The sequence below is a fragment of the Anolis carolinensis genome, chromosome 2, assembly GCF_035594765.1.
Source record: "Anolis carolinensis isolate JA03-04 chromosome 2, rAnoCar3.1.pri, whole genome shotgun sequence".
NCBI classification, from domain to species: domain Eukaryota; kingdom Metazoa; phylum Chordata; class Lepidosauria; order Squamata; family Dactyloidae; genus Anolis; species Anolis carolinensis.
The window spans coordinates 82,739,838-82,761,303 of record NC_085842.1 but is presented as its reverse complement, the minus strand read 5'-3'; the positions used below and the strand labels follow the sequence as shown (position 1 = coordinate 82,761,303).

The 21,466-nt window shown below is 40.7% G+C and overlaps 1 protein-coding gene across 2 annotated transcripts in view; it reads right to left on the bottom strand.

Moving 5' to 3' along the window:
* cacna2d2 (calcium voltage-gated channel auxiliary subunit alpha2delta 2) overlaps window positions 1-21,134 on the bottom strand; it is an 839,819-nt gene extending 818,685 nt beyond the window's left edge. For both annotated transcript variants that reach the window (XM_008105051.3, XM_008105052.3), the window contains exon 1: window positions 20,620-21,134. In XM_008105051.3, the coding sequence (XP_008103258.2) occupies window positions 20,620-20,753 (134 nt within the window). In that variant the 5' untranslated portion in view covers window positions 20,754-21,134. The remainder of the gene's footprint in view (window positions 1-20,619) is intronic.
* Between the last annotated feature and the right edge of the window lie 332 nt (window positions 21,135-21,466).

Here is a 21,466-nt window from a genome sequence, read left to right as displayed (position 1 = left end):
CCGCTTCCTCTTGGGTTGTATTTCCTACCCCTCAACCAAATTTTCCTGGGTGGGATGGCTAGATGGCATCCCGGGTCAAACAAAGGTTGACCCAAGATGCCATCCAGCCTTCTTCCAGTCCTCCATTTTAGCCCCAAAACGTACTAGAGAGGTTTGCCATCACAAGCATGATTGGTGGGGATGAGGGAGAGGGCATTTTCGGTGGTGGCCCGCCGGCTTTGGAACGCCCTCCCCAGGGAGATTAGGCATGCCCCCACCCTATCCTCCTTCCAGAGGGAATTGAAGACTTGGATGTTTAGACAAGCCTTTGAGAATGTCTAGTCCAATGGTCTGCAATTATGATACAGCACAGCACTTTTATCCCATTCCCTTGTTCCTTAGCTACAATTTGCACTATCCCTTTCCTTTCTTCTTGTTTACAGTTAGCCATGTTTTTACGACAGATGACACTTCAGGTTACTGGTGCTGTTCTGAGTTCAAATTGTTGTTTTATATACTAGTGCTTTTATTTTGTATTGTAGTCTGTGTTTATTTTAAGCATTGTTTTAGGCACCTTGTGCCATATATAAGCCGCCCCGAGTCCCTTTGGGGAGATGGAGGTGGGGTACAAAAATAAAGTTGTTATTATTATTATTATTTTATTTTTTTAATTGTATGACACAGCAAACAAGACAGACATGCTGGATTTTGTTTCACAAAATCACAAGTGGAACACTTCCCAAGTGTCTAGGACTGTGTGATGTATTTTCGGATGATGCGTGCAGATCCCAGTAGGGTGGCCTTTTGCAGTTGGCAGATCATAATTTTGTCAATGTCTATTATTTCCAAATGCCAACTGAGATCTTTTGGCACAGCACCCAATGTGCCGATCACCACCAGGACCACCTGCACTGGTTTCTGCCAGAGTTTTTGAAGTTCAATCTTGAGGTCCTGATAGCGGCTGTTTTTCCTGTTGTTTTTCGTCAATGCGACTGTCACCTGGGATGACAACATCAATGATCCAAACCTTTTTTTCCCCCACAATGTGTCTGGTGTGTTGTGTTCCAGAACATTGTCAGTCTGGATTCAGAAGTCCCACAGTATCTTTGATTATGATTATGATGATGATTATTATTATTGGGTAGCGCAGGCCTCTCTCTACAGTCCTCCTGACATGAGAAAATGTCGTGTCAGGATGTGGGGGGGGGGGGGGGAGGAGGAGGGATTTCCTCCCCCCTCCTGATGCATCATTTTCTTGTGCTAGCAGGACTATAGAGAGTATTTTTGGGGCTGAAATGGGGGGGGGGGGGTTGAGGGGTGGGGGTGGGTGCCATCCCACTCCTTCAGGCTTTTTGGAATCCAAAGAAGCGGGATGGCTGTGGGGAACTGCCTAGGAGTATAGAGTCTCCTTCTCTGGAGATTTTTAAACAGAAGCTGGATGGTCATCTGTCAGAAGTACTTAGACTATTCCTTTATTGCAGGGGTTAGATTGGATGGATTGGGGTCTCTTCCAACTCAAGGATTCTATGATCATTATCCTTTTATGTGTTGTCAATTTCAATGGGGCCTATATGCAAACTGTTATTCTATATGGGAGTTGCAAACCTTGGTGGAAGATGTCATTGGTTTGCATCTGGGTATGTGGCATCTGGGTATGTGGCATAACCAGACACTTCTCTGATAATTCTCCCCTCCCCACTCTCTTCCAGGCATGGGCTGGCCATTCAGGTGAGCTGTTGCATTGCAACAGTGAGTTCTTGGTGTGGTGAAATGTCTTTCTTACTTTTGCTATACCATATAAGGCTCCTCTCACCAAATAATGTGCTGGATCTTGATACATGTTGTGCTGGTGTGTGCTTGTGCATTTTTATGGCATATATATATATTCTTGTTTTAGTTGTGTTTTTTAATTTGTTGAAAGCTACTTTGATTTCTGAAATAACAATAATAATACCACTTTATTAATAATTTATTAATAAATGTGTTAATTTAATGAATTATAATATTTTAGAACTGATTTTATAATGGATGAAATGTAGCCAATAAAAACATTCAGTGAAAAGCCGCACTTAAAAGATTAACACTGCAGTCCTGTATACGCTTACTTGGCAGTACATCCCCCTTACCTCAACAAGTTTACTGTCTCAATATATACAGTCAAGATTGCATAAAGTCTTCAGCTGCTGGTTTTACACATTAAATTATTTTAAAAGGTAACAAGTAGCACTGTGCATTCCAGTAGAGAGAATCACCTATCCCAAGAGTAAGTTGTTTCTGATTTTTACCTAAGTTACTGAATAGCATTTCCTGAATCAGCAAAATTATATAAGCATTGTATAATGTATGTCTAAGTACTGAGCACTTGGTATGCACCAAATATAGGCTAGAGCATAGAGTGGTTCTGCTGGTGAATGATTCTGAGGGTGGAAGTGAGTAGATTAAGCCATGCACATGCTCATCTTGGCTGCAGGCACATCTTCTACTCATCTGTGATTCCCATATGACACACCAGACCCACTTCCTGACAGGAAGGCCATATGCCTACTTTCCCAAAAGCTGTTAAAGAACATATTTGTTAGCTCGCTCTTTTTTGTTTGTTTTACTAGGTAATTACAGTGCAAATAATTGGGCTCATCTACTGTCTGAATTGACAAGAGTATTACATTTAGAATTCTACTTCAAAAAATGTAATTACGTAGGAGGAGATTTCCCCTCTTTATATAAGCTTATGACAGTGTGCCACATCCAACTTGATACATTACTATCCCCAACTAGATGCTATCATACCTTCCAAAGGAAATGAAGTATATCAAGGAATGTCAGGGTGTCATGGCACCAACATATTGCAAAAGAAAAGACACATCAATTTAAGCATCCAGAAGTTTTGTCACTATAATAAATAATAATAATAAAACTTTATTTATACCCCGCCACCATCTCCCCAATGGGGACTCGGGGCGGCTTACATGGGGCCATGCCCAAAAAAATACAATGTAAACAGCATATAAAAGAACAGCACAACACAATACAATAAACAATACAGTAAATAATATCCATTACAAAATAAAACAAGGAGACAATAAAAACAAGGGCAGATGAGAAGAAGGTAAACTTCTGTTGCTTTTTATGATTAGCTGCTATAAATAAATCTTCCTTTCATTAATATAACATGAGGCAAGTAAACATGGGGAATGATACACCAACCCAAACATTGTTTGGCACTCCTAAGAAAGAAAATATCTGTTCAGAAGGCAATACCAAAGCAACTACTGTATATGAAAATATTAAAATGGATGTATCTATTGCCTCTTTAGTTCAACAACCCTCTGAAGCAATAAATAATAGATTTTAAAACTCTCTAGAAACTGATTAAAACTATAAATAAATAATTTAAGCAAAGATAATACCCCTTAAGGAGAAACCAAGATACTTCCAAATCCTCACCTCAAAGCTGGACATAAAAACCAGAAGGCAAGCTGAATTATTTTTCCCAGAAAACCAAAAGGGATGGAGTAACCTAACTTCCTTTGGAAGGGGGTTCCATAACTTAGGTGCTGCCACAGAAAAAGCTAACCTTGCAGTGAGCCCTTGGTATTCTCTAGGGTTTGGTTCCAGGACCCCCCCCCCCCCCGCCCTTCCTCCCAGGTACCCAAATCAGTGGATGTTTAAGACCCATTATATACAATAATATAGTAACATGGCATTAATCAAAGTTTGCCTTCGGTGTTTTTTTTTTTTTTTTTTGAAGGGATGGGCAATGTTTTCAAACTAGATGGCCGAATCCATGGAATCAGAATCCATGGACGTGGAGTCCTGGCTGTACTTTAAAAGTTTTGAAATTGTACTAAATCTGTCTAAAGTTAGCTTCATTTTTCCCAAGTTTGACTCATAATCCAATGAAGGAAACTCTACTTTTCCCTTGTTATTAAACCCAGCTTTGTCTACATGCAACAACTCTATTTCTCAAAATTGTAAATCTCAAATTTTGAACTGGGGAAGGGGAAATGCTTAGGTACCAAATGCACAGAACACTGTATATTTATGTAGCACCCTCACCCCTAGATGACCTCTCTGCAAGATGAAGGCCTTCACCTCACTATCCACTGTCCACATATGTATGCACCCACAATTATTAGAACCTCAATGTTCAAAGTGAATTATATTTTCCTTTATGATAAGAATTGAATACTAATTCTTTTCCAGGGCATAATGGAGATGCCCTTGGGAACAATAAGGAATCCAAGACAGTCAGTCATAAATGTTTGTCTTAGATTAAAATGGCTGATAGCTGTCACTGCTTTAAAAATGTTTCTGAGTGGGAATTTCTGTGTGTCACAGGTACAGACTACAATTGTGCCTCCCACAAGATCCATGAGTGTTGGCAGTCTTTATGAACCCAAAGAGACAATTTTATGCTCATTGGAAATGCAAGTTTACAAGACAGGCAAGACTCAGAGCAAACGTCAATTTTCTAAAATATGTTGATGACGCTTTATCAAACTATTACCTTTTCTTTTTTAAATACAGTCTAGGAGACCGGTGAAGAGAAATTATCTACAGCATTCCATTCTATTGTAGGGATGTTTCCATTGTGATGAAAACTGATTTTAAGCACAGTGCCTATGTGTGCTCATCCATGTGTAGGCAGAAATGCACTTCTTTCTATTGGGTTGATGTTGTTTCGCTCCATCCCTGAGGGGTTCACAATCATCGTCATTCTTGGTAAGACACAAATTTCATTTAAACACTACCAATACACAAATCCCACATTAACAGATAATGCCAAGGGTTTGGCCACTCTTATACATAAAGTTACTAAATGAAATGAAAAATCCAGTATTTTGTTATTTTTTAGTAGATTTGGCTCTACTCCAGAAGGAGAAACAGGGAGAAAGCCAGACATCCTTAGCAAAGCTATAATACAGCCCTAACTAGCTTTAGCCACGCAGTTCTGAACTTTCACATGTTTTCATGCCTTTAATTAAATATGGGCAGCTGAATAAGGTTTGCTTCCACTGTGAGCAAAAGTCCGTATTTTTCCATACAATGATACACTTTACCCTACCAATGGAAATCATATGATTCAATCTTCCCCTGCCTTAAATAATATATGCAGCATTGTAAGCAAGCTGATATATGGTGTGTAGCATTAAACATATATTTTATTTAGGTCTTTGAAATGTGTGTTTAAAAATGCTTACAGTTTCATTTCCATGTGTCCTAAAATGTAGTTAGCTACCATTATAGTTTTATTGTTGAAACACAACTCATTGTCTCCTTGTAATCAGAAATTCCTTTTAAGTTATAATGGCAAAAAACAGAATCTTACAGATGGCCAGTTGAAACAAAACACACCCAAGGCCTCAGTATTTTGTAGCTATAAAGCTAAAGTAACTACAACTAAATTAAACTGCAGAAACTAAAAGTAACCAAATTAATTACAATTTCATGGAAAAGCAATGAAATGATCTCATTCTTTAAAATAAAGGTGAATGTAATTTAATATGCCTTAGATATTAGGGAAAACAATTGATGACAAAAAAAACTTGTAAATATAAGTAATTGTATCCCAGATCTCATTTTACTGCAATATTGGTAGTATGGTACTTCAGGCTTTACACAACCCAGACGTAAATTCCAGAAGCATTCAACAATGATGAAAGAACTCTTTACAATCCAGTTGAATGAAAAGTTATTGCCTCCACCTTCGTAACTCCTCAACAGATGGCAGTACTGGTATGCGGCAGGTACTGGCTTGTTCAGTAGATTCTCCTCTACAGCTCCATTTGGTGGGAAGCCTTAGCATTGAATGGTTGTGTTGTTAAAGTGTGAAGTATGGAACCCTGTGCAGACGGTCGGTCAATGCAACTTAAGCAATGGGCAGTCATTGAATTCTTGACAGCAGAAGGTGTCACCCCAAAGGAGATTCATCAGAGAATGCAAGCTGTTTATGGTGATTGTGTTGATGTGAGTACTATGCGTCATTGGGTAAGTTTAAAGATTTTGAGGTGGGAACATCTGACTTGCGGGACAAACAAAGAGTTGGACATCCTGTGACAGCAACCACCGAGTTTCACAAGTAAAAGGTTGACAGATTGATTCACGATGATCGCCGTGTCACTCAGAGAGAAATTTCAAGCATAATCTGCATTTCACAAGAACGTGTGGGTCACATTATTGCTTTGCTTGGCTATTGGAAGAACTGTGCATGATGTGTACTGTGAGATGCTGGTGGCAGAAACAGAATGTTGACTTCTTCTGTGACAGCTTCAGAAAACTTGTTCATCGTTGGCAGAAATGTATCCAATTGTCTGGTGATTATGTGGAAAAGTGAATAGTGGTAGTTAAGGAGCACATTCTAAGGATTATTTCTGTATTTGATTTATTAAAATATTCCCATCCAAGCCCAAGAAATGAAGGTGGAGGCATTACTTTACATTCAACCCTCATATATGGCTAAATAGATAAGACCCAACAAAACAGCACAGAAATAGAACTACTTGGCGCATCCCTCATACACCCATAGATATCCAGAGCCAACTAAGGTAGCCAAGCATTGGGGCCCAAACCCCCTTTTTTGGCCAACAAGACTGCTTTAGGTTACACCAGTCCATAAGAAAAACTAGAGGAAAAAACTACTACTTTTGAAAATTCACTTTTGGAGAGGTAAAACAAAGGCCCCTTTACGCTGCCATATAACATCTAGATTATCTGCTTTGAACTGGATTATATGGCAGTATAGACTCGTATTATCCAGTTCAAAGCTGATAATGTGGATTATCTGCTTTGATAATATGGATTATATAGCAGTGTAGTGGCCTAAGTGTGCTTTTGTGTGAGTGAGTGTGTTTGGAGGGGAGGGCAGCTTACAATGAGACATCTGTCTAATTTTTGTTGTGCAGTAGTCATCAAGCACAGCCCTGCTCAGAAGCCAAAAACTACATGATTCCTACCTGTGCTTTAGAGAGCAATCTTATTGTCTTTGAGGTAGGAAGGACATATAAAATGAATCTCAAGTTCCTTCAGCACAAGTTTTTTATGATACAGAATAGCTAGTGTACATGAGAAATCTAATTGTATGGATTCTTGGAACTCTATATATGTGTCTAGCTCTACAGACTGTCTTCTTTATATGAATGTGGAGAAAGACTCACCACTCCAGTCTATTTCTGGAGTGATCCTCACTTTGTGAAATGCCAGCAGGATAAGAAATATTTTGATTTATAAATGAACTCTTCTTAGACAGAAAATAGGACCAAAAATGAATGAAAAGAGTTAACTGAATAATTTCTTCATGTGCTAATTAAAATCTTCTGATTTCTTCAATTGAGAAATTGGATTTTTTTTTGTATCTGGTAAAGCTGGAGACCTTACAACCCATCTATTTATCCTAATAACAGACAATCCTCTTCACTCCCAATCAACAAATGTCAAGCTCTGTATTAGGTAGAGGGATTAGATGGTCATTGCTATATTTTAAAGGCTTCATGATTGTTTTAGGAAACCCTCAGTATTGAAAATGGCTGAGAGTAATCTAAGTAATGCCTTTTGAAACAAAAACAGTAGAATAAAAGCTCTTTTGAAAAAACAATTCAATTTTTTTAATGTTTTGTATAATAGTAGAAAGATAGCGATTGATTTGGAAACATTCACAACTGCTAGATGTCTAGAAGGAATCCCCCCCCCCATGCCCCTAAACCACGGAGGTGCTAGAATGGGATGAAATACAGAAAAATCTATTTTAGCAACTGCCAGGGATGGGAGGAAGGTGGCGATGTGGAGGAGCTTACCATCGCTCCGTTGCCATGGACCGACCATCACCTGATCAGGTTTAGTCTCACTGCACCCGCTAACCTCTGCAGGGGTGGAGGACCTATTAAAATGGTCCGTCCCAGGAGGCTTATGGATCCGGATGGATTCCTGACGGCTCTTGGGGACTTTCCCGCCACCTTGGTTGGTGAGCCTGTCGATGCTCTGGTCGCTCTCTCGAGTACCCAAGCTAAACCATCTCCTTGGTTCACTGAGGAGCTGGCAGTGATGAAACGAAAGAAGAGGGGACTAGAGGGCATGGGGCGTTCAAAGCCGAACAAGTCAAACCGAACACGGCTGGGCTCCTATCTTAGGGCATATGCCGCAGCAATAGATGCTGCAAAGAATGCTTTCTATGCAGCTAATATTGTGTCTGCAAAGAACCGTCTGGTGGAGCTGTTCCGAGTTATCAGAGGTTTGTTATATCCCACCCCTGGGGATGGGATCCCTGACAACTCGGCAGCCCGCTGTGAAGCATTTGCTTGGTTCTTTGCGGACAAAGTTGCTTTGATCCGCTCTGGCTTTGACACCATATTAACGGCAGTCTCCAAGGATGTAGCACGAGCACCTTCTTGTCCTATTTTGATGGATTCTTTTCAATCTGTTCAGCCTGAGGACGTGGACAAGGTGCTTGGAGAGGTGAGGGCTACCACATGTATCCTAGACCCCTGCCCATCCTGGCTGGTGAGAGAAGCCAGAGGGGGATTGGCCGAGTGGGTGAAGGTGGTGGTGAATGCCTCCCTTCGGGAAGGCATTTTTCCAGCGAGCCTCAAATTGGCTGTGATCAAACCGCTGTTGAAGAAGCCATCACTGGACCCCACTTAATTGAAGAACTTTTGGTCTATTTCCAATCTCCCCTTTTTGGGCAAGGTCGTGGAACGTGTGATGGCCGCACAACTCCAGGCATTCTTGGATGATACTGATTTTCTAGATCCGGCACAGTCTGGCTTCAGGCCGGGGCATGGTACCGAGACAGCCTTGGTCACCCTAATTGATGATCTATGCTGGGAACTGGACAGAGGAGTGTGTCCATGCTGTTTCTGCTGGACCTCTCAGCAGCCTTTGATACTGTTGATCATGGTATCCTTCTGGGACGCCTCGCTGGGATGGGGCTCAGGGGTACTGTTTTGCAGTGGCTCCGGTCTTTCCTGGAGGGGCATTCCCAGATTGTGTCATTGGGGGACAACTGTTGTCTTGTGGGGTCCCGCAGGGATCAGTACTGTTCCCCATGTTGTTCAATATATACATGAAGCTGCTGGGAGAGATCATCCGGAGTTTCGGGGTGTGGTGACATCTGTACGCAGATGATGTCCAGCTCTGTCACTCCTTCCCACCTGTCACTAAGGAGGCTGTTCAGGTCCTGAACCGGTGTCTGGCTGCTGTGTCGGACTGGATGAGGGCAAACAGATTGAAATTGAATCCAGACAAGACAGAGGTCCTCCTGGTCAGTCGTAAGGCCAAACAGGGTATAGGGTTACAGCCTGTGTTGGACGGGGTCACACTCCCTGAAGACACAGGTTCGCAGTCTGGGTGTTCTCCTGGATTCATCACTGAGCCTGGAGCCCCAGGTCTTGGCGGTGGCCAGGGGAGCATTTGCACAACTAAGACTTGTACGCCAGCTGCGCCCATACCTTGGGAAGTCTGACTTGGCCACGGTGGTCCACACTCCGGTTACATCCTGTTTGAACTACTGCAACGCCCTCTACATGGGACTGCCTTTGAAGATGGCCTGGAAGCTCCAGCTAGTACAGCGGGTGGCAGCCAGATTAATAACTGGGACGACTTACAGGGAGCGTACTACCCCCTTGTTGAGTCAGCTCCACTGGCTACCGATATGCTACTGAGCCCAATTCAAAGTGCTGGTTTTGACCTATAAAGCCCTAAATGGTTCTGGCCCAATCTACTTGTCCAAATATATCTCCTCATATGAGCCAGCAAGATCCCTGAGATCATCTGGAGAGGTCCTGCTCTTGGTCCCGCCTGCCTCGGAGGCACGGCTGGTGGGAATGAGGGACAGGGCCTTCTTGGTGGTGGCGCCCAGAGATATGTGGTGAATTCCAACTTTGTTGGGCTTCAGAAAAGCCCTAAAAACATGGCTGTGTGCCCAGGCTTTCAATCAATAAATGGTAAAGATGACACGGACTGAACTACGGACAAAGCATGAGGTTTTTCTAGGATGAACAGATCTGATTTTATGTTTAAAATTTATATATAGTAACTTATATAGTATTTTAATAGTTTTTAATTGTTTATGCATTGTTTTGATATTGTTTTTGTATGGGCATCAAATTGCTGCCATTTCTGTAAGCCGCCCTGAGTCCCTTCGGGTGAGAAGGGCGGGATATAAATGTGAGAAATAAATAAATAAACTTTTTATTATGGATATCACTTCAGGGGTCATTTTTGCAGCCCAGAAGTACCCTCAGAGTTCTGCTATGGTGTTTAATACAAAAAGAAAGAAAGAAAGAAAGAAAGAAAGAAAGAAAGAAAGAAAGAAAGAAGGAAAGAAAGAAAGGAGAGAGGCAAAAGAAATCCTTAATTTCCCTTTTCCTAGAGTTCTCCAAAAGAGGTTATTTTTGTGTAAACAAACAACTCAAGAGTCCTTCACCCAAATCCAAACGCAAAAGTAAAAGTGAACTTTGGGCAGTTCAATTTTATTGTTGCTTTTCGCCACTTCTGATATCTGCAGAACACTGCTCTCTCATATTAAGCTAAAAGTAGTGCTGAAAGTTAAAAATTAAAGGGAGAAAACCAGAGAACAATTAGAACTATTTAAGATTTAGTTGGTGTTATAATCAAGATCATTTTCATACCAATTCTATTTTTCTTTCCAAGTGAGGGTTTTGTATATAGTAAGTAAACAGATTGAAATTGAAGAAAATAAAATAAAAAATGGGGGAATATAACAATCTCATTTTTTTCTGTCTGTCTTCTTTCTATTTAGACTCCTAACTGCCAAGTTTTTCAACAAGCAGATATGGTGATAGATTTTAGTGGACCATATTTAGTTGATAAAAGAGTTTTCAACCTTTCAAGTTTCCACAGAAATGCTTCTTCAAGCACAGACAAGATTCTCACTGATAATATTTCCAGAAGTCCAAAGTACTGCAGGAAGGACATGCATTTATTAGATCCAAGGTCCTCCCAAATTGTTCAGTTGCAGTAGGGTTTTGCTTATCCAACATAAACATGCTGGCAGAACGTTGGATAAGCAAAACTGTTGGATAATAAGGCGGGATTAAGGAAAAGCTATTAAATGTCACATTATATTATGATTTTACAAATTAAACACCAAAACATCATGTTTTACAACAAATCGACAGAAAAAGCAGTTCAATACATGATAGCATTATGTAGTAATTACTATATTTACAAATTTAGCACCAAAATATCACAATGTATTGAAAATATTGACTACAAAAACATTGATTACTAACAGGCAAACTGCGTTGGATAATACAGAATGTTGGATAAGCGAAGGTTGGATAAGCGAGACTCTACTGTATAGGGTAAGTAGTAAGTACATACCATGTATGCGACATTTAGTTGTGAAAAGGTTTAACATTCCAACTACATCATGTCCCAACTGGGCTAGTATCCAGAAAGGAGTGCTAGCCATGGTGCTGAATTTTCTTCCAGAGATAATAAACATAAAATGCTGGATGTGATATGAACAGAAGCCCACTACTGCAAAACAAATAAAAAATGCTTCACCCTAACCTTTCCGATAGCCCTGTAGTTCCTGTTATACATAGCAATACCAGCAAACTATTAGACAAATAATTTCTGGTAGCTTTTGAGCTTCTTATGATTTGACATCTTTTGGAAAAAAAATCTACTCCCATATTGAGAAATTATGTGATATCCCTTGATGATCTCTCAGTGTGAAAATACTTCAGTTATTGAACAATTCTTTATTAAACTTTTATCCCTACCTTTCAGATTGTTTGTCCAAATGCCTTACGTTTGCTATAGAAAAAAGAGCAACCACATTTGTCCATCTTGCTTTCTTAATACAAAAAAGTGGTTCCCACAGTTATTTAGCTAACACTAATTAATTTCTTACTGAAGAAATCTACCTTTAATTTAGATCATATTAGCATCAACCTGTATCAAATCTTCCATGTCTCAATAAGTAAGTGGTGTAAGTTAGTAGTTTGCTTATTTGGATTGCTTCAAGTTACTTTGTTGTTGTTTTTAAAGTCTGGTTTTATAATAAGTACTGTATTAGTCTCCTTGTAAGATGACCTGCACTCAGGAGACTGGGAAATGACATCATGCTGATTTGCTAGAATTGCTCAGAGTCTTCCAGGACCATGATACCACTTTAAGATTTTTGGCTGGGAAGGATATATGAAAGCCACATCGAAGGCGAGACTCAGAGAGTGCTATTATATGCCATTGATATTGACCTGTGGAATACCATAAGCCTGCATCTCATGGCTCAAATTTTTGGTAGTTACATAGAACTTCTTAGAGATATCATCTAGACATTTCAGTTGAGGGGTCATCAATAAGCAGATGACACACAGTTCTCGTATTTCCAAAATCCAATCCCAACAGGACAAACTGGTGTCTGAACTCAATTCAAAACTGGTTGGTGTTTTAAAAAGATGACATTTTAGACAAGACTATTAGTGAAGTATACGAATCATATACGTAATGTGATTCAACCTATGTGATGAAACTACAATTCCTTTGTAAATCAAATACATCACTCGGAGGTTTTCCTTGATACATCCATTTTCCTGAATATTATAAGGGTGAAAATTTTAGGAATGCTTTTTACCAGGTTTGGCAACTTCCATATCCACAAGGGATATGTTAAGGACCTTCGTAGATACCCGAAATCATGGATAATAGTGAACTCTATATTTTGACTATACTTTCACAAAAGCATACCATATGATTATATGGGAGGACCTGGAAAGGTCACCATACACTTCTGCAGATATTTTTGCCATGTGGCTATGTGAAACCATGAATATTGAATCTGTAGATAAAGGGATCACATCATATAACATTTGGGATTTTCTAAGGACATGGTGGACATGACTTCAGTCATCCATGTTTCAGTCACCTCCAGAATGAATTATTATAATTGCACTCTGTGAACGATTAGTTTTGGAGATAGCCTTATAACTTTATTAGACCAAAATGAGTATTTTTTTGTCTGCAGTCATAATTCATATCACTTATGTCAATTGTATTATTTTTCCCATTTCTTCTGGTATCAAGTCAAATGCTCATTCAACCTTTCATTGGAAATTGTGGGGAATTGCACCTGGTCCATATTTTAGGCACATTTTTATCTAATTTGCATTGCCCAGATTAGTATCTAAATTGGAACACCATTTACCTCATATTATATGCTTAATTAAGTTCTGCAATGTGGCACTCACCTCAAGAACTAAGCACAAATACACATACAGTATTAAAAAAGAAATATAAGGGAAATCAATGAATAAAAATATATGTTAGAAATAGAAAATCAAAACTTATACATTATGAAAAACTATAATCATTGCATGCAAACCATAAGCTAAGAGAAGTTACTTATTCAAAAAAAAACCTGTACGTTTTAAAAATGGCAGACTTGTTAGAATTGGAATGAGCAGATTTGGCATATGTGCAAAATTGACAAACACATTAGTTTTTAAAACCTTAAACAGCTTGGGACAGTGTTATCAAGCTGTTTAGGGTTTTTGTATAAACATAGTCTATATTTTCTTGGCATCACCCTGATTCTACATTTAATATTTTCTTCTTTTCTGGGAAATGCAAGATGGACAGGAGGTTCACACCAGATGGGAAATAGAGGGTCTTTCTGTTAGGGGAATGAAGATTAATTGTAATTAAAATGTATTGATCACAGGGTCCCCTGGCATAACTGAATCATAAAATAGTTGCTATGCTGGAGTATTACAAACTTAGAAATCCATACAAAACATGCTTTCCTGAATGCCAAGTCCATGTATCCAAGTGTACTTTTAAATGTATCAAGTCTAGAACAAAGGGAAAATAATGTAATTGTCCAGGTGTTTTTGGATTGCAATTTCCAGCAATCCTCCCCATTGGCTATACTGGCTAGTGTTTTTGGGACTTGCAACACAATAATATCTGGAAAGCTGCATGATTCCCATCACTGATCTAGATGTGTGTCAGAAAAATTGTTCAATTCTGAAGTGTTCTTATTCCAGGATTGCATAATTCCTCTTGGTACTTTTGGTTCCAAGTACCACCAACTAAATGTCTTTGAGGGCCCATCTATGTTGGCCACTTAATGCAGGCACAAACCGTTATTGAAGAAAATTATTTCACTGTACAGACAATTATACAGGAAATCCTGGAACCAGTTTGAGGCCCAGATAGAGTTTACACAAACCACAGAGCACCGATGTACGTTAATGGATTTTTTTCACGTGATAGCTTTGAATTGTTTTGTAGATGGGGCCTAAGAAGTAAGTCCTTTGACATGTTTGGAAAGTTCAATGAAATTCAATCAAGTAACTCAGAAACTCCTTAAAATCTTATTTTATTCCTTTCAGTCGAGCTCAATATCTCCTAGTCTGCTGCACCCTGAATTGCACTAGATTTGGTTCTGGAGTCTCAAATAATGGCTTAGCCAGCTGTTTACCTTCCTTGCCATTGCTTTGGACACAACCAGTGATGGATACATAATCCTTTGAGCTGTTTCTGGACAAACTGGTGCACACAATTGGCTAGGCTGCCAGGGACATTATTCCATTGTGAATTCTTCATCATGCGCCTGAATATCAGACAGGAGCCCATGCCTGCTGTGAGTTTCTAAGCAACCATGACAAACCTCTGGGTTCTCCTTGCAGTGAAATAAGGTAAATACATATATTTTTGCTCGATTCTTCCTCTTTCTCTTAAATTTCCTCTGGAACTATCCATGCTACTTCTCAAGGAGACTATCATGTGAAAGAATTATGGTAAAATAAACTTATCCCATTTCTTTTGTCATCTTCATCAGTGAGATATTTCTCCATTTGTTGGAGAATGCATGCTCTGTGGAGTTTTTGTCAAGACTCTTTAAAATATCCCTATATTACAAGTGAGCTTGTGCATAAAAAACAGAGGCATGTTTAACAACTGTTTAACAGCTGTTCAACAGTGGAACTCTTTGCCTCAGAGTGTGGTGAAGTCTTTTAAACAGAAGCTGGATGGCCATCTGTCGAGGGTGTTCTGATTATGCTTTTCCTGCATGACAGGAGGTTGGACTAGATAGCCCATGTGGTCTCTTCCAACTCTATGATTCTATGATAACCGATTACCTGAGACCACTCATTGCTCCCCTATTATCTTGCCACAGAATTAAAATAAACGCAAGAAGTCTTGCCATTGTTGCAATCCCAGAAGATTCCACCAAGTGAACATGAAAGGTGCTGGTTTTTCTGTAGCAGTGCCATGACTCTATTTATTTATTTATTTATTTACAGTATTTATATTCCGCCCTTCTCACCCCGAAGGGGACTCAGGGCGGATCACATTATACACATACAGAGCAAACATTCAATGCCCATAAACACATCGAACCGAGACAGAGACACACAGACAGACAGACGCAGAGGCAATTTAACTTCCTCCTGAGGGGATGTTCGATTCTGGCCACAGGGGGGAGCAGCTTCTTCATCATCCACTCTGATGGCACTTCCTCACTTCCTCATTCCAACATTGTAAATTAGTTAAACTTGCCTCCCCACTTTTATAAGTGGTACCTTATTTCCTATTTGATAGATGCAACTATCTTTCGGGTTGCTAGGTCAGCAAAGAGCAGGGGCTATATTTTATTTTTAATTGACGGGTGCTCACCCGCCACGGGCTGGCCTTGAACTCATGACCTCATGGTCAGAGTGATTTATTACAGCAGCTGCTCACCAGCCTGCGCCACAGCCCGGCCCCTACACACGCCTCTCCCATTTGCTGTTCACCAAACAACCTCTTTGCCTGAAAATTAAAGACACATATTGGGATGGGGTTTTAATGAGAGTTTTAATACATAACTTTGGCTTTCATTTTTGCCTTAAGTGAAAAGTGTTTATGATTTTTGAAATTGAAACTTGCTGTCATTTTATTTTCATTCTCAATATAGTATGATGGTATAATTATGATTTACGTTTTTTTGATATTTTAGTAGAAGAGTGAGATGAATATCATCATTATTACAATACATTTTACTGAGAAAAGCTGAAGAGCTTAAATTAGTATTCGAGATCAGCTCTAGACTTGATTTTTAAAAATATTTGTGCATCTCTATTTTTATATATGAGTATGACAGCAAGCACCAAGACATTTTAAAACATGAATACCTAACACCACTCCAGCTGATTGATACTAGGAAAGGTAATTAACACTGAGAAAGGAAATGAAGCATGTTAACAAGCAAATAACACTCTCAGATAAAAAATTCAAGCCAAATCCTATCTTTATGAATACTAGTCCAAAGTATGTTCTGTTCCATAAACAGAACAGTTTCTCAATGTTTAAAAAAATCATTAAAATTCAAAACAAGACCAACCTTCTTAGACAGTAAATAATAAGACAGCTTTTCTTGAAGAATTATAATAGTGATAATTTATATTTGCTTGATCTTATGAAGCAGGCAGAAGCCCAACAAAGCCTTTGTCATGATGAATTTGTTAGTCTTAATACGCCACAGGATTGTTAGCTGTTCTTGCCAAAAGAAACAAAGATTGCCATGGGTTTGGAATATATACTTGGGCTATTCCACACTGCTTCTACATTTCTCAGTTCCTGTTAAAGTCTTACAGCAATGGTAACAGACAGAAGAGTATCCTCTTAGTAACTGACTGTTATATAGGATCATCTTACAACACAAAACATATACTCAGAATCATGTGGAGGTTGCTGACATACTACTACAGATCCTACTTCTATTAGACACAATTTAGTCAGTGCTGGAGAATATTTAAGAGAAGAATCAGCATCAAAGAGCAAAGCCTTAATCCTGTTTGTGTGCACAGGCATACCACTCACCCAAAGCAACTTGTCAATCATGGGGATGTTACCCAAAACGCCCAACTGAATGGGCCTGTTCCAACCTGGAATTCACTTTATATATGAGTAATTCCATATTAGACAACTGACTGAGCCAAGCTTTCCTTAGCTCAGCATAAGATGATTAAAGCCATTTACCCAGAAAATGAGAGATAAAACACCAGAGGTTTTCTAGAATATAGAACTGAGAACTGATAGGCAAAACCACTATGAATTTTTAAACCACGTCCAAATTGTATTAATCCATGTCCAAACAATCTAATAGTTCTCCATGCCACAGACAAGACTGCCTATTGTAATGGAAAACAGCTGTAGGACTAGTTAGGAAGGCAAAGCATTTATATTTGAAGACTTTATATACACATGCAGATACAGCAATAAAGAGACAGAAATATTAAGTAGTTAGTGTGAACCATCGCTAAATGTTGAGAGCTTGTATAATAACTAAAAAGGATAGTCTCAGGTGATGCAATACTCTCCATATATTCCTTCAGATATGCATACATTCCTCAACACCTATCTTCTCCGCAAGACCATTGGCTTCACCCAGTAATCCTCATCCCTAACTGGAACTAAGTTTAAGCACATACAATGTTCCTTATATAAAACAGTAAAATCAAGCTTTCCTTTTTTGGAAAAATTGAGTATTTTCAAGCTATGGATAGTTGAACCTGTGAATACAAACTCTGTGGATGTAGAGGGCCAGTTGTATAACTGTATTTCCCACACCCACCATTTGCTGATCCCTTCTCTCCTTCCCTGCTCCCATTGCTCTCCATTGCCTATTTCAATCTGTAAGCTTTGTACAGTTTCTCTATGAAACACTATAAGATGCCATATAGACTGCACAGATGTATTAATATATACTTACACACGGCAATATAAAGCTATGTCTGAAGTAATGAAAGCAAATATTTTAGGAGTTAAGAGTTAATTTTTTCTGAGGAAGCTTGCAAAATGTTAAGTGCATTACTAATACATGTATTTCATCAAGTGTCATTTAAATGCGGCTTTTAAGAGAAAGCAATTCAATGAAGAGCATTAGCCTCCCCCCACCCCCAGCATTACAGACAACACAGCAAAGACCTTTGAAGAGTTGTTACTGACATTATAACACATAAATTCAAGGGCATTAGAAACTAATGAAAATATCAAGATCCAAGATGTCCATTCATATCTCTCATCTCTTTTGATACAAAAAATCTTAGAAGATCTAAGGAATCCAGCCAAGATCAATTTGTGGTTTGTTTTCATGTGCAATGCTAGCTAGTTTGGTTCCCAGGAACCATACGTATGCATGCATTACAATTATATATTATGGATAAATCTCACACTGCTAAGCCATGAAAAGTTACAAGTATGTAACTTTACTTTAGTCCTGCCTAAATACTGGAGCAGTCGCTATCAGTCACTGATTTCTACAAGTGCTTTTACATCGGCTTCAAAATGTAGAAGCAAGCCCCTGTTGGGATTGACTTCCCTGCAGAAGAGCTGATATAAAATAGATTTTATATAGCCCAATTCTATGGGTTTCTGCTCAGAAGCAAAACCAGTCCTGTTGAGTCCAGTAGGACTTGCTTTCCGGTAGAAAGGCACCACTGTATCACCTGCTTTTCAGTAATTTATTCTAGCAGAATTTATGGTGAAACTTGGCATAACAGATTTAAGAAAATTTTCCACTTTTTGGTATGTGAGAAGATGTTTATTATTATTATCATAGTTCCTATTTAAATTTGTATAATTCATAATGTAAATTAACATATTCAGTTTCTTGGAAAATGCAGAAACTATGATTCAAACATTGGGGGTTATTTCTGTGATCATTCATAGAGCGAGGTAAACTGATTATTTCTAGAGGGATTGCTTGCATGAGTAAGGATTACTCATGCACACAAAAGATGGCAAGATAAAATCCTAAACATTTAATTCTGAACAAGCACAAGCATTTTGCTGTCCTCAACATCAACAGCCTTCACAGCCCAGTGGAATTTGTATGCAGGTTTGACAGCAGCATTCAGAGAAAGCGTCTTAGCAGCCGAAACTCAGAGGTCAATAGTATGTGGAAGCTTAGAAGGACGCAAGCTATATTCCACAGCAGATTTGGAGGAGAGAGTTACTGTGTATTCTGGTAGGTAAACATATAATACAGGAAACTTTTAGCTGGGGGTGAGGGACTACTGGATCCCTAGGATTACTTCCAAAGGGGGATTTAAAAAGTCTTTCAATAGGGAAAGTACTCATAGTTTTTATTTCAGTTTCTGAACAGGCATTCAGACAGCCATGTCCTTCAGCAGGTCAAGTACATTCCAAATCTTTGGCCCAGTTAACACAGTAGCAATATTTGTTGTATTATTTCATGGAATTTATTTTAAGTGAAGTTGTTTGTAAAGTTTAATCTACAACCAAAAATACCAATGGGAAGTTAAGGTCAACATGACAACTACAGACTCGGGTGATTTTGTTTTTCCCTTGAAGAAGTAGCTGGATAACCAGACATAGTGAAACCTTCACATGGTGCAGTTTGGGTCCCCAAAGCTGCATCTTGTAGTAGTTACCAAGCATAGATCGGGAATGCTTTATATTAATGTGGCATTAAAATGAGAGCCTTTCTAGCATGGAATCTGACATGTTGCCTCTCACCTCTCTGTCTGGGGCCATACTTTGCAATTTGTCTCAGCAGGCTCCAATCTCTTTATGTCAGTACATTCCTTGCAATAATGATACTATTAATAAAGGAGGTGGAGACAGCCTGTGGCAACGCAGCTATCAATGTATGATTAGTTTCCTCAAACTCCTCTAGGGACTCCTGTGACACGGAGGCTGTGCGGGTGCACCTGTAAGCTACAGAAATCATCTCTGCTTCAATCTAAACAAACCTTTCCATAAGAACCTTGTTCTTCCTTCCCAGGGCCCTTCCACACAGTCATATATCCCAGAATGTCAAGGCAGAAAATCCCACAATATCTGCTTTAAACTGATATTTAAACTTAAATATAAGCAGATATTGTGGGATTTTATTCAGCTGTGTGGAAGGGGGCCCAGAAATACTCCAGCACCTTTCCTGCCACTCGAAGATCACTCTCAAGTCCTGCTGCCTTGAAGCCAGGGAGCGAATGCCCAAACGGAGAAAAGCTACAAGAAAGCGGAGTTTAAAAATAGAAACTTGAGGCTGTTAACATTGCCGCCGAAGCCCGAACTATTGAGACAACACATCTAGCTGTAGATAACGGGGACCAATTGAACGTGTCGGGGATATTTTCAGGCTGAGCTTTCCAATGGGATGTTTACCTTAAGGCAGGCATGGGCAAACTTTGGCCCTGCTGGTTGTTAGGAATGGTGGCAGTTGAAGCCCAAAACACCTGGAGGGCCAAAGTTTGCCCATGCCTGCCTTAAAGGTCTCTTTCCTATGGGGTCTGGTTTTGCCTTCGCAAGTGTAGCACAGGACTCCAATCGACTTCGTCAGGGACTGGAGGGGTTTCTTAACGCACCCGAAGTTGTTGTTTGGAATGAGGGAAAGGGACCTTCTCTGGGAATGACAGACAGAAACTTCCTCCCCTGAGATGCTTGGGCATTGCCTGGAGCTCAGGTTTGGGGAGATTGAGGGGAAGGAGGAGGAGGAGGAGGGAGAAGGGTGGCTTGGCTCATCCACTCCCTGAGATAATTAACCCTTCTTGCTAATTAGCACCCCCCCCCCTCTCTCCATGCCAACACTAAGAACCCTCCTCTCTCCAGCCTGGGAGCCCGGGACGTTGTCTGTGCGCGGTTTTGGGCGGGAGAAGCGCGACTTACGTGTAATTCTGAGGGAAGCTGTAGCCCTGGGCGGCGGGGGCCGAGAGGACGAGGCACAGGAGGAGTTGGCTCCAAAGAGCCCCGACCAGGCGAGAGGCGCCGCCGCCGCAGGTCTGCCGAGCCCACATCGCCATCTTCCCATTAAAAATGCGGCGGAGGAGAAGGCACCGGAGAGCAACTCTCTGCCGCTTCTTCCCCTTCGGCGGGGCGGCCAAGGCGCTTCCTCCGCGAGCCGAGGAAGGAAGGAAGGAGCCAAGGAAGGGCCACCCTCTTGCCACTCAGTGGAACCACTCGGGGGTCAGCCTGTCACCTCAGCAGCAGCAGCCGGCGGCGTCGTCAGCCTCCCTCCCTCCTTCCTTGCCTCTGTGTGTGTGTGTGTGTGTGTGTCGCTCCTTCCCTCCCTCCCCGCGCGACGCTGTCACGAGCGGGGCACTTCTCCGGAGACTGGGGCTGGCTCGCTCGCTCTCTCGTGCGCGCGTCGCAGCCAACACTGAGCGAATACAAACTGCTACTTTCCCTCAAATAGGCGGCCAACCTGCCCAGCCTCCTCCCCTCGCCTGCCTCCTCCTCCTCTTCCCGGCTGCATCCCTCTCTCGCTCCCTCTCTCGCTCGCTCTCTTCCCCCGCCCCACCCGCCAATTCGGAACGCTCTCCATCCTCGGCGGGCTCTGCCGCGCATGCGCTTTCTCCTCCTCCTATTCCCCCCCCCTCCTCAGACAACCGGCTGGCTTCGCGCGCCTCTGGACCTGCTCGCTGGGCCCGGGGAGGCGCGCGCCCCGCTGAGCATCACGCACACGGGACCGCTTGGGTCTCCTTTTCCCCCAACACAGCACGGGTTGTAATGGGAG